General features: G+C 37.7%; 1 protein-coding gene across 7 annotated transcripts in view; it reads left to right on the forward strand.

Annotated features, from left to right (window-relative positions):
- EML1 (EMAP like 1) overlaps positions 1 to 14,440 on the forward strand; it is a 121,813-nt gene that overhangs the window by 76,768 nt on the left and 30,605 nt on the right. For 5 of the 7 annotated variants that reach the window (XM_082283280.1, XM_082283278.1, XM_082283279.1 and 2 more), the window contains 2 exons: positions 7,707 to 7,841; positions 14,219 to 14,247. In XM_082283280.1, coding sequence (XP_082139406.1) covers positions 7,707 to 7,841; positions 14,219 to 14,247 — 164 coding nt within the window. The remainder of the gene's footprint in view (positions 1 to 7,706; positions 7,842 to 14,218; positions 14,248 to 14,440) is intronic. The other 2 variants (XM_082283283.1, XM_082283284.1) reach the window with 1 other exon arrangement.

A 14,440-nucleotide genomic window follows, 5' to 3' on the forward strand; every position in this document is an offset into this window, starting at 1 on the left:
AATTTTAAAACACATTTGTTCTTCACAAATTATTTTTTCTTAATAATTCTCAGAATTTCATTCTTTCTAATTAAGTTTCAGCTAGTAGTTATAAAACATCTGAGAGCACAGCCATTGGCAGACTTCACCTGTGTACAGAGGGTGTGATTCCTGAGTCTCTATGCTCTGTCTCTAAGGTTCAGCATAGGACTTTCTGTCTCAGAGTCGGGTGGGTGAAGTGCAGGTCAGGATTATACTCATGCTTTCTCTGTTCTTGGAGGCCTTTATGTAATTCAGGTGTTCCATCTGGTATTGCCTGCAGCCTGTAGGCATTATCCTAGCTTAGGATCCCTGTAGGTAAGTGGCACTCTGTATCCCTTCCACCTGACCATCGTGCAGCCTGGATACCCAGAATGCCAGTGGGAAAGTCCTTAGCATCATTAGGGAGTATTTTTAGACTATCTTGATTCCTGTAAGAGAAATTCTTCCACAGGGCAAGTATTTAATGTCCTTTTATTATGCTGTGTCCCTTCTCATTGCTGAAGAAGGTAGGCTGAAGGTGCTTTAAATATGCAACATGAAAATGTATATTCAGTTTTGGAAAAGAAAAAATATACATGGAGAGTTTTGCCGAAATAGGTGAACACTTAAGAGTGCTTAGGAGAGCAGGGTTGCTCCATGTCCTGAAAAAGGCAGTTGTAAATTCAGGTGCTGTAGAATTATTGTTCTTTTCAAATACTCTGAAATTCTGTATTGGTATCTTTAACATGCAAATTTTCATTCTCTACTCTTACCTTTATTAAACTATATTAAAGCATATTTTATGCCTTGCCTATAAATATACTTCAAGGTGAATAAAGTGGAATGGTAAGAACCTCACCACTTAATTACTGTACAAAACATTTTTTGGTAAATTATTCTGTAATCATTTAATAGTGAACCTTGAAATAACTGGTTGAATTTCAGGGTTTTATAGTAAATGGTGTTTCATATATTTGGTATTCAAACATGATACAGTGAGTGCTCCAAATATATTTCTTGTATACAGTCAAGTAGAATAATTCATTAGGCATCCTTAAGGTGAATTCAATCACACTTTGTATTTATACTGGGCCCTTTTACCTTCAGGAACTGCATCTGTTTATGCATGAAACAGTGATGGAAATACCTCAGCAAGATCAAATAGCTTCCTTTTCAAAGGATAGGTCTTGTTTATTTGTGTTAGAAGCTTCTTTCAGTGTTGCACAGTTTACAGATGGTGGGAAATTTTGAGCTATTTTTTCAATCTGATTTTTGCTAAGAAGTTCTCTTCTCTTATGAACTGGTTCCAGAACTGTAGCTAATTCGTAGTGTAGCTATTCTTTAGTCCAAAATATGGTCATGTGACACAGCAGCTGCAAACAGTATTAAGTGTTTATAGATGTTTTAAAACTTAATTTCTGCTTGAATGCTTTCAACAGTTTTTCTATACAACATGTGCACAATTGAAAAGATAGAATTTGAAAAGTGAAAGTAAAGTTAAAAACAACAGTAGAAAGGGAAAAATAGTTTTTGCTGGATCATCTTCTAAGCTTTTGATCTGCTGTTGAGACTGACAAATATCTCATAGGATTGCAATAGTAAAAAATAGCATCTTCCATTTTTTTATTACCTATGACCATATATTCAAGAGAACGTGCAGGTGAATGGACTCCTTCCCAAATGTTTTCTGAATTGCCTTATGAAAAGAGGGCTTACAATCAAATAATTTGATTCCTCTCTTCTCCTATACTTAGAACCATTAGGTTAGGACTGTATGATGTCCAATTGAAATGACATCAGTCTATCCCTTGAAACAGTTTGTTGTGCATTATTTATGTAAATATATTCAAATAGTCTGTGTGGGGACTAAGTGTGCATCCATACATTCTCCTGCTTAGACACAGATGTATTTACTGGTATGTCTGCAGACACAATCTCATTTCATACAATAGCTGTGTTAAATGGGTTGGTTAACTCCTATGAACCCACAGGTTGGTATACAGCTTATCTGCCTTGCTGGATTGCCAAGGAGATGTGGTTCAGAGTTCACTACATTTTCTGATTTCCCATTTAATATTTGAAATGGAAATTACTTCTTCTGGCAGGAATATAAAATTGGCGGTAATAAAAAAGGCTTGAGGCTGAAAGGGTGGAACTAACAGGCTTTTATTTGAGTTCCATATATTCTCTCAGTGACCTTATGCAAATAATTTAACCTCTATGCATATTGCTTTTCCATATGTAAAACGTGTATCTCTGGATATCAGTAGGTTCTTATAGGGCCTAATGTGATAATTAGATCCAGATCTTGCAAAGCGTTGGGTAACCTCAACTGACTCTGACTTCAATTAGAATTGAGGGCACCAAACCCTGCTTCAGCATTCAGACCTCATATAGTCAATACCCAATTATCCAAGTTAAGGAAGGACTGAAATAACTTGAGTAGAGCAAAACCACAATCCAAAACATGGATCAATTGGATTATAAAAGTATCTGGTGGTAATACAGTGCAAGATAGAAAGCCTGGTGATGCTGGTGGTACCAAGAACTGTGGTGAAGCTTCAAGTAGAGCTGCTGCACTCAGGCTCTGGGGGCCATGTGAACACAGCTGGGAGTCTCTGGGTGCCAGCCAGCGAACAGAGAGCTGGAGTGGTTCTGAGATGGGCTGAACAATCACCTGACACAGACAGACAATCAAGAATTACCTGACTTTGTAAAGTGTTCCCATGTCGTCTTCACAAGAAACTTTTGATCAGAGGATTTGATTTTAATTTTAATATATTTACTAATTCTGTGATATAGAAGTGTATAAGTTATTTTGAGTACCAGCTTTTTGAATGCTGCTGTAGTTTTATTCTGAACTTTGTGCTTAGAATAATTATTTGAAATTTTCATTCTGAATAAGATAAGTTTAGTGTATCATGAGCAGAACTTTCCCTTCCCCCTTCACTCTTTCTTTGGCATGTAATGTGGCTTGAAGTTTGCTGCTTAACACTAAATTTGTCTTTGGAATCTGGCCAGTGCGTAGTAATGATGTTTTGTGTCCCCTATTAAAATCTAAGGTTTTGTGACTCATCTAGGATAGCTTTGTTTTCAAGAGTTGAGGGGGAAAAAGAGAAAAAAAAAAAAAAGTAAGGGAGGAGAATGCGGACAGTACCTTTCCCAGTAGGGATGCTGCTGCAGGCTGCAGGCTAGCACATACTTTGCCTTTCAAAAGGAGACAATCAGTCATTCTTTCTCCCCCAGCAGATTGAAAAGTATTACAATGGTGCAAAACTCTGACAATGGAGATCAAAAGGAAGAAGCAGGAACAAAGAAAACATAAAGAGCTTTGTTTGCAGGGAGAATAAAATACTTTAATATGATAAATTCCTGTTCTTCTAAACTCTAAACACATGGCCCCTAGGAAATTGTTCAGTCGCCTGGAATTAATGTTGTGCGTTCTGTTGGGGGGCAGCGATGGTTTGTAACTGGCGCACACACAAACTCTGCATCAAATCTTCAATTAAGTGCTCTGTGTAACACTCAACTCTCAAAGAAAATGGTTTAAAATATTTAGAATATAAGTTAAAAAAGAAATCCCTCTCCATTGAACTTCGGGTGGCAAAACTATTACACCACTTCACAATATCTCTAACAATTAAAGTTATTAGTGCATTTTGCTCAAAGGCATAATGAAATTAAAGTCATATGTTATTCCTGAATTCATTCTAATTGATTTAAATAAGGGTCAAAATGAGTGCTAGACAAAATATTAATGCCATCAGTTACTGTCTTAAGAGCGTTGTGTGCTAGTTTTTAATTTCTTTTATTAAAAAGCTTTTATATTTTTCCAAATAATTTTAGTAATAAAATATATATCTTTTTAATTTTGGCCAGATTTGTTCACCACAATTCAGTAATGCAACTACCTGAAACATTCATGCTATGCAGTGGTATATGTATGTATATATGAGGATTTATTTTCTTGTCTTTGTTGTTGCTTTTTTAATAGTCTTTGTCTTTTAGCTGGATCATCTGTTGTGTTCCTTCAGATAGCCTCTTTGATTTCTTTTTTTTTTTAATTTTATTTTTTAGTTGCTTTACAAATGGTCAGTCTGTTGGGGCACTGCTGAGATTTTGTCATTCAAAGATACATTGGTGTTCTTAAATGTATGGTTTGAAATGATCAAACATCTAACTGAGTCAATAAACACTTTGTTGTTTACTCCTGCACGTGACTTCATATCTTGAAAGCATGCAATTTTGTCTTTTAATGTAAGTCTTGTAAATGTCTTGTTTCCACATTTTATTGTTGCATTCACTTTTTATTCTGCTTTGTTTACGCACCTCTCAATCTGGATTAAGCAGGTCTGTGAATCTTCTCAATGCATGCAAACTGAAAAAGCCTGCTCTAAGGTGAGGGATCCTTAATAGCTTTGTAGTGTTGAAGTTCAGTTGTTTTTCCTTTCCATTTCAATTCAACACATAGAAAGTGGCTGTTTTAGTAAAAGCGTTAACATGATAGAACTGTAATTATTATTGCCATTTTTAACATTTTCAGAAGTACATGTCTAAAACTTTCTCATCATTGATAAATGCATCACACAATTTAGATAATAATAATTTCAGTGATGGTATCTGCATTATTTCATACTAACATCATTTTTATTATAGGAGTGTTAGACCACATTGCTGTCTTAAACAAGTTAAAAATTGTGTTACTAAATGTTATCTTCCTAAATAATTGCAAATGCTCTCCTTTCATATCACTAATGAGGAAGTCATATTCTGGGATCCAGTTATACTCTTACAAACCTGTAAGTTAAATGAGTATTTTCTGTTGTTTTAAATTCCTCCTCAGGTGACAGTGTATCTACTGTAGCCATGGATATAATCACTGGTGTTTAACAGTCTAGCTAACAAAATGTGTATAGTGCCAAAATTGAGTTAATATAATGGAGTTACAATCCGTGTTTCCAACCACCAACTAATACTTCTCACTGGGCTTTTGTTGTTGTTGGAAGTTTAAAATAAAATTTTACGCAAGATAGCATTACTAATTAGTTTAAGCAGTGATGGATATAAATCAAAAGGATTTAAAAGAATTTTATACCAATGGTAAAAGTAGTTTTAATACTGATATAAGACTTCATTATTCAGAAAGAAGATAGAATTAAACTTCTAAATTTTAGTTCCACTCTTTCGTTTCTTATCCTCTAGTTCATCTTTTGAACGTTGACATCTATAAAAATGAAACCCCAAGCAACATTACTTTCAAACTGTTTCTGTAACTTAAATTTTTTTCTGAGATTGGTATAATTTGATAATGTCCTTAATTTAATTTCAGTGTAGGCTGATGTTGACGCCTCTTATCCTTAAAGAAGAAAATATGCGTCAACATCAGCCTACACTGAAATTTTCTTAACCAGGAAAGGATGCCAAAATAAAGATTTGATCCTGACAAATCACACAGGATGTTTCTGTAATTAATGTATATAATAGTGGAAGGCACATGCTAAAAGCTATTTTATGTGGAATAAACATTTTCAGTATCAAAGTTTTATTTTCTAACTGGAGTAGTATTAAATTGGATGATGTTATGGAATGCAAGGAAGGTAGTTAAATATTAACAGTACAGTCTTTAATTTACTAGAGAAGGTTTTTTTCATGCATTTGACATTGAGATGACTTGGATAATGTTAGTCTAGTGTAGGAAGTACACTTCTGAAATTAAGACAGAATTAAATTCTTGTTGCTGCCTTTTCTCTTCCTCTATGAATGTATTTTGTTCTGTTGCTGTGTGTAATTTTGCATTCTGCTTGCTCTCTTACATTGCTTTCTCCACAGAAACACTACTTTTTAAGATGCAGCTTAATCATTTGAAACTTGTTTTTATTACAAGAATGCAGCACTGAACATCTGTCCTGCCATTGCATGTTCCAGAAGGTTTTTTTGTCAAGCTGCCTGAGATACACCTTAACATGCATCACCTCTGCAGATCCGCCCCTGACTGGGCTCTGCCTTCTTTTCAGAAGGGCAATTGCTTTGCAGAAAGACTCTGGTTCAGGTGTTCCCATCGTTTCTGTAACTGAGTCTCAGTTGAGGTGTTCAAACATTCCCCTCCTTGCTGGTAAAAAGACATGGGGGAGCAGAAATAAGTTTGGGGTTTTTTTAAAGCAGGAAGTGTATCAATGGTGGTGTACAGTTGCTAAGCTGAGCATTTTTTGACCAGACGGAAAAGTCTGTCTTGTTTATTCTAGTTATGGAGAGCCAGCTTGTACCACACATAGAGTGGGACAGAGCCAGAGGAGCTGACTGAGATAACACGGTAGGGATAGCTGTTCGGGACTGATGGGGAGGTTCAGAGTAGTCCTCAAGCATGCATGGGATGAGTATTCTGGTAAGCAGAGCATCTCTGGGAGTGTATGGAGGCCAAGGCAGAGGTGGCTGGGGATGATAAAAGGTGTGACTAGGATGAGACTGTCCTTAAAGGAGCAAGTACTGAAGTTTTCACAGTGGGATGGAGCTTGTGGTTGGGATTTGGGTAGAGATGTGAGCTTGAAAGCAATCATTGATGTCCATGGTTTCTGGGGTGAGAGAGCTGCTGAAGGTGGTTATTTAGTATGGGGATTTTATGGGTAAAGGGGATATTTTCATTCTGCTTTCTGCAGGGCCAAAAACAGTACAGGAGTGAAGTGGGGGGAAATGAGATCTGGACACTGAGTCCTGTCATTCAGCTGCTGCCACGGGGAGATTCCTGCCTCGGTCTGGGTACTGCTGCCTGAGCCTCTCTGCTGCAAAGGGCTTGCAGCAACGTGTAAAGCATTTTTGGCCCCAACAGCTTTGGGGCCTCACCCTTAGCTGCTCCCTCTCTTGCTAGGAAGCATTGCTTTAGGGAGAAGTGCTTTGGTCAGTAATTTGTCTCCTGTAAGATGTAAGTTCTGACTGAGCTTCTCTTAATTTACTAAGTAACACTGCTTGTGTTTTGGCTCACATTTTTCTATCAGAGAGAGCTGGATGTCTAAGGAGTGCCATAAAGCCACATGAGAGCTCCCTTGATAACTATCTTGGCAGGAAGGATGGCTGAAGAGTGAGAGAGTAGGGTGAGCTTTAAGCCTTTGCGAAACCTCCTGTTAGGACATGTGGGGAATCTAATCTATTCATACATGTAACTAGGAAGCATACATTTTTGACAACAATCAAAAAAATGCAGGCTAGCTCACCATTAATTGCAGTTTGGAGTATATTAATACTAGCTTTGAACCACAGAGTAATTGATATTGAATGAAGACCCAAAGTTAGCTTGCTTGTGTTCAAATTTTGACCTACTTTTGGCATTCTCTTTAGTCTGGCTGGAAGTGGCAGGTAATATGCTTTCTCTTTAAATCTCACTTCTTTGTAAGAGAATCCAAAAGTTCAGAAGTATGGAGTGGTAGTCAGAGATTTGAAATGTGACCCAGAAAAAAGATTGCAACTACTCTAATTGGTTTAGCCCATCTTCTATTTTATGGTTAAGGAAAAAGCAGTATGTTTGTTTCTGTTGCACCAGGTACTCAGCAAAACTCTTACATAGGCTCTTTAATAAATCAAGTTAAGAATTAAAAAAAAAAAAGTAGTTGATTTTTAAGGGTCAGTGTTCTACTTGATACATTTCTCAAACATATTTATTGTAGAATATATACTTTTACAAGTGCCACTGTGAAACTTGCTCCTTGTTTTATTAGCACCATTAAGAGAACCAGTTCAGCTGAGCGTGTGTCCCCAGGAGGTCGGAGGGAAAGCTATGGAGATTCCAAAGGGAGTCGCAACCGCACTGGTTCCACCAGCAGTTCATCTAGTGGTAAAAAGAACAGTGAAAGGTAATGTTATCTAAGTATCTATCTCCTGTCTCTGCCTCCTGCTCTAATAATGAAATTAGTTTCTTTAGTGAACTTAGTTTTTCTTGTTTAACAAATATTGGAAGCTTTCTTTTTATACAAAGCTCCAATTCTTGGACGAAAGTATATATTAAAATATTTGAAATAAAACAGGTTTTCATATTTAGATTAAATTTATTTGCCTTATTTCCAAGCTATAAACAGTGTGAGAACCTAGAGTTTCCCAGGAAAGTTCATAATTATTAAACATGCCTTTTCTAGTATCTTAGTGGTTTCCCTTAGTCTTCATATTCCTGACAAATACTTCTTTGAGTTTCTGGTTGTGGTGCATTGACCCCAGCTGGCATCTAAGTTACTGCACAGCCATTCACTTCCTCTCCTCCAGAGGGATGAGAGGAAGAAAATAGGAAGAGCAAAAATGAAAAAACTCAAAAATCAAGATAAAGGTAGTTTAAGAAGTGAAGAAAAGAGGAAGAAAAACCAAAACAATTGCTGAGAAGCATTCACTCACCACATCCCACATGTAGACTGATATCCAGGCAGTCTCTGAACCATGAATGCCTCGGTCTGAGGGCCAAATTAAAGATAAACGAGGGGAGAGATTTACATGCAAGTGCTGTTCAATGAAGCAGAGTGAGGTGATGCCTATCTCTGTGTATCTCTGATCATGCTTCTCTGTATTGCTGACAGCACAGAGAAAAGAGAGTATCTTGTCCAAGAGTTTCAGACTTAGGATGGCCTTGAACAAATAACTACTTCATTGAGGTTCATCAGTATTGTCAGTATAGGTCAAGCAGTTCTTTCCTGTATTTCCTACTCAGATTTTAGTTTTGACCATTTCACTTGACCCGTTCTATTGCAGTTTCCTATGCAAGAAATGGTGTTGATGGTACTGTTTTACTGTCTCACAGATGATGTGACCATAAAAACACATGGTTAATGATGATCACATAATAACCTAATTTACCTGCTCTGTCTGGGAATCAATGCCATTATACAAGTCATTGTCAGTGGTGTGGCACAAAATGTTCCTTCCTTTTTATCCCTTCAGCATATTTGCTTGAATAAGGAGTGACTGAGCTGGTTGTGTACTATTTCACAGCCCAAATATGGGTGATTACATTATTAATAGCTCGTTTTCTGGCTTATGTTTTCAGCTATGAAGCAAGACAGCAAGTGTGCAAACTACAGAACTTATTCTAATTTATGGGTTGGGATAAAAGGGCAGATTACTAAGGGTGGCACTTTGTGGCTGTTTGCTACAAGCTGCCTGAACAGGAGGAAGTGCATGGGGTCTTCTACAGGCAGCTTGAAGCAGCCTCAAAGTCACAGGCCCTGGTTCTTGTTGGGGACTTTAACTACCCTGACATCTGCTGGAGGAGCAACACAGGGAAGCACAAAGAGTCCAGGAGGTTCCTGGAAAGCATTGATGACAACTTCCTGTCACAGGTAGTGGAAGATCCCACAAGGAATGGTGTACTGCTTATGCAAACAAATAGGGAAGGCCTTGTTGGAGATGTGAAGGTTGGAGGCAGCTTTGGCTGTCGTGACCATGTGGTGGAGTTCCATACCAGGAAGGGATGAAGCAGGGTAGCAAGTAAGACTGTAACCATGGACTTCAAAAGAGTTAACTTTACCCTGTTCAGGGATCTTCTTGGAAGAATTGCATGGGAACAGGCCCTGGAGGGAAGAGGGATCCAAGAGGGTTGGTTGATATTCAAGGATCACTTCCTCCAGGCTCAAGAACAGTGCAGCCGGATGAGCAAGAAATCAGAAGTGGGCAAGATACCTGCATGCATGGATAAAGGACAAGGACGTGGGTGTTCTGGTGGACAACAAGCTGTCCATGGGCCCTTGTGGCCCATGCGTGTGCCCTTGTGGAAGGCCAGTGGAATCATGGGGTGCATTAGGAAGAGTACTGCCCGCAGGTTGAGGGAGGTGATCCTATACAGAATCATAGAATTGTCAAGGTTGGAAGAGACCTTTTAGATCATCAAGTCCAACCATCCAATTCTGCCCCTCTACTCAGCCCTGGTGTGGCCACATCTGGAGTGCTGTGTCCAGTTCTGAGTTCCTCAGTACAAGAGGGACATGGAGCTCCTGGAGTGAGTCCAGTGGAAGGCTACAAAGTTGATCAAGGAACTGGAGCATGTCTCTTATGAGGAAAAGTTGGGGGAAATGGGCCGGTTCAGCCTCAAGAAGAGACAACTGAAAGGGGATCTCATCAGTGTCTATGAGTATCTGAAGGGAGGGTGTCAAGAAGATGGAGTCAGGCTCTTCTTGGTGGTGCCAAGCAAAATGACAAGAGGCAATGAGCAGAAACTCATGCACAGGAATATGAGGAAAAATTTCTTTACCGTGTGGGTGACCGAACACTGGAACAGATTGTCCAGAGAGATTGTGAAGTCTCCCTCAGTGGAGATACCTGAGAATTGTCTCTGGACACAATTCTGTGCCGTGTGCTCTGGTATAACCTTGCTTAAGCAGGGAGGTTGGACCAGATGAATGACTGTGGTCCCTTCCAATCTGACCTGTTCTGTGACTATGTGAAAGACTTAGCAAATTAAAGGAATAATGAAAAAAATTAAATACTATCAGAGAAAATGTTATAAAATTGTAACCAAGGAAGATGTAATATTTACACAAATTAAAATCTTGTTTGCATTCTGCATCTGTGCATGTGAATGAAGTTTTGATAAGCCAACAGAATTCCACAGGACTGGACCTTCTGGTACTTATGGAAATTTGACTTTATCCTAGAATCTGAATTTTCTTCCCTTAAAATTTTTTGTAAGATAATTATAGCAACAAATAACTAATAGATGTGGGTTTCATTTTGTTTCTAAGATTTTTATACTTCAAGATTTCTAAAAGACAAATGTAACTGAAAAGAATTTACTGTAGTGATACATAATACCAATAAATAAATACTACTTTTGTGAGGAAAAGCAGTCTATTATTAGTTTATTTAGGAGCCAAGTGTCTTTTTGCATGTGCAGATTTGAACAAAGTCTTTTCTCAGACCCTTATAGCAAAGAGAATGTATACCTGCACACATCTGAATCAGCAAACCAAGCATCAACAATCTTAGGGACAAGTGAGCCTGAAAGGTTTGAAAGGCAAAACCAAGCAAAACCCATAATGATCAGTGAAGGGACAGCTAAAAAAACCAGCTCACTCTTAATTTAAGCTGCAAATTCTGTGAAGTGTTGCAACGGTGCATAACTTCATGCAGCTGCTTTGCCTTGGTGAAGTCATTAGCATGGAGCTGCTATTTTCTGTATTGATCTCTTGAAGTGCTTGGATTTTTTTTTTAAGGCTTTGCTTTTTATTTTGCATCTATGTATAACTTCTACTCTGTTACACATATCACATTATATCAATAGCCATTATGTGGTGACCTCATTGATTGAAATAACCTTATCTTCTATAAACAAAACAACGTCTTATGGATAGTTTTTGTTAAAAAACCAACTTTCTATACTTAGATGGGTAGACATGTTTCTGGAATATGAACAGGAATTACTTCACCTACCAATGGTGAATCTCACTGCTTTTCCACTTTGCTGTAGTAATTTACTGTGGTTTTTGAAAAAGTTTAAACAAGCATGATCCTACAGTGCCCTTGCTCTGCGTATCTTCTGTTTATCTTCTAAAAGAAAAATTCATTAGATCAAGTGCCCAAAAGATGAATTCAGTGTGTGGAAGATCTACATGTCAAAATCTAAATACAATACAGTGCTTTGCAAAGTCCATTTTATGGATATATCACTGATCCTGCTACCTGCTAAAGGTGACAGTTATCTGAAATTAGTTATATGTTAAAGCTACTCAACAGATAAGGTGAGACTATTAGTTAGATTATTCACTTAAATTAAGGAAAGCTATGACTTCTACTAGCTATATAGATGTACTGTACATTTGAAAAGTGATTCCAAAATAGCTGAGAAATAAAAATGTTGCAACAAAATAATTGTTATCTGCAAAATGTTTTGGTTTTGTTCTAAGGTTGACCACAGTACTTGAGATGCTTTTTTAATTTTTACATACTATTTTAACAAAAACTCAGTGGTTATGTCATTTTGCAACTGTTAGGCCACAAAGGGTTGAGCAACAGCTCTGATCAGAAATCACTCACTTATAACTTGGGGAGGAGATCCAGCACACAAGAGATTAAGTAAAGTGCAAGTATTCCAAGGAACTAATTGAGAGCATGTGTTAGATTGCCTTAACTGGAGCTAGTGATGTTGCTACCACTGTGAAAAACAGTCATTGTATGGTTAGAGACTTCCCCTCATTTCTGTCCCATGCAGCCTGTTCATCACCCCAGCTTTCATCTCCTTGAAGAGAGAGTGTCCTTATCCTATGGAAGAGGCTGGCTAAAGACTTGCCACATGCTTCCTTTTGAAACTGGGCCACCATGCAAAATACAAAGCAATAGTTACGGGAAGAAAAATGATGATTCTGTACACTGGGACTAAGACTGTCCCCTGAAAGCTGACTGTATGAGTGAAAGAGTGAGGAAGAGTGTGTTAACCTAACCATCTATTCCCAGTCCGTTTGTATCCTTGACCACTTTGCATCCCTTCCAGCCCGAGATACTCTTTGACACATTGTTTTTCAAAGCATACAGAGTTGTAGGCTGTTATGCAAAGCCAGAATGCTATAGAAAGCTCTTTTAAGAAGCTTTAAGCATAAGGAGATGAGCATAATCTCCCATTCTACTATGAAGTGTCCCAACTCCTGTAGCTATCAGCCAGGAGTAAGCCTTCCTGAGGGTTAGTTAAGTAGGATGTGACTCAAGTTCAGGAAAAAGGGTAGCCAGAGCTCTGAGCTGTTTGTGGTTAGGGTTTGTATAATTAGAAAGCACAGATGATTTGCTTTATTACTGTCATGAATCAGCCTTAAACATTAGCTTGATTAGCTTGAATAAGTCCGCATGGTCTGTTCAGAGCTAGGGACTGTTTTGTCTCTAATATGGCAGCATTTCTGACTAGTGCTCCATCCCATAAAGTTTTTTTGTTTTCTAAAAATATCTTCATTCATAAGAGAAAATGTTAATCTTGGTGTTAACAATGGCAACACATCATGCTATTTATATAGATGACATTGGCTGTGTATGCCAGCTTGAAGCATGTATTTTTATGCATGATTAACACAAAGGCTGATATTATAAAAAGTTGCTAAATCGGGAGTAGAATCAGAATTAATTTGGTTTGGTTTGGATTTATCAGTAAGTAAAGTCTTATTCTCAATATAAGTGTCAAACCAAAGAAAAGGTAAAAATGTAATAGAATTATTTGCTACAACTTTCATTGTAGTGAGAGACAATCTTTTATGCTTAGAAAAAAACCTTTGTGCAAAAATCCAACACTGTTTTGTTTCTTTTTTTGATTTCTCCTCATCTGCCCACTGCAGTCTAGGAGAGGGTCTTGAGATGGCATCAAGCTCTAGGAATACTTCATGCTTCAGCATTTCTCCATCAGAATCATAGGGAGTTCAGCCCTTTTGGGGTGAACCGCCCTAAGAAACATACAGCAGTTATCTGATACTTCAAAAGTTTTACTGGGTTAAAAAGAGGGAACTGGGAGGAAAAATAACTGCATAGTATAACTTAGTGTCCCTTCCATTCTTCATCAGAAACATGACCCTTGAGCTTGATTTGCAGGGGCAAAGGACAAAGAAAACAAATGACTAGCATTTCTTAACCAAGATTCCTTCCTTTTGGCCAGGGTAGTACTATCCAGAGAGCTTCTCAACATGCTTTATGAATTTTCCTCTCAAGTGTTCCCAAATATTTTCTCAAGACAAAAAGAAAAACCCATTTCCAGTTGTCTTCCAGGCAGCAGTGCAGTGACAAAGAGAAGACATTTTAGTCATGGTTTTGTGCTTTCTGTGTTTTACCAAGTGCTGTCATTCACCAAGAAACAACTGGGCAGTTCCGTGTTTTATGTGAACTCTTTGGAAAAAACAGGATTCAAACTTTAGTTTGCTCCTTAAATCCAGACCAGAAACAAAAAAAAATACAGCTGCTTGTGGCCAGTTCCTGTGTTATCCTGTAACTGGACTAATTTTGCAGAAGAAGAGAATTTGGTAGTTAGTGGAGGAAAATCTATAGTTTTGAGAATGTAATTAGAATTGGATGTAAAAGTGCCATCAAGGATGTTTACTGGTTTTAACTGTGTTTGCCTGGGGATTTACTTTGTAAATAATTTAATCAAAAAAGTATTTTTATTCATACCTACAGTCAAAAAAAATTATAGTATTATGTTTTCAGTTTTATATTATATTGATACATATACATGTGCAGACTGTATGTGTATGCTTTTAAAATAGTAATTTCTTCATTATTTTCACAGCAAACCCAAGGAACCAATGTTCAGTGCAGGTAGGAACTCTCAAATTTTTTAAGCAGATTATAACTGTGATAACATATTTGGGTTCCCCCACCAGCCCCCTTTCTTCTATGGCTGCTAGAAACTGGTATTGGAAATCTAAACATGATACTTACGGGCTGCTGCTGACATATTTTTAAAAAGTTGATCAGTTCACTCTAGATTTTATTGATCCAATAGATTTAT

The sequence above is a fragment of the Coloeus monedula genome, assembly GCF_965178545.1.
Source record: "Coloeus monedula genome assembly, chromosome: 6".
Classification (NCBI taxonomy): domain Eukaryota; kingdom Metazoa; phylum Chordata; class Aves; order Passeriformes; family Corvidae; genus Coloeus; species Coloeus monedula.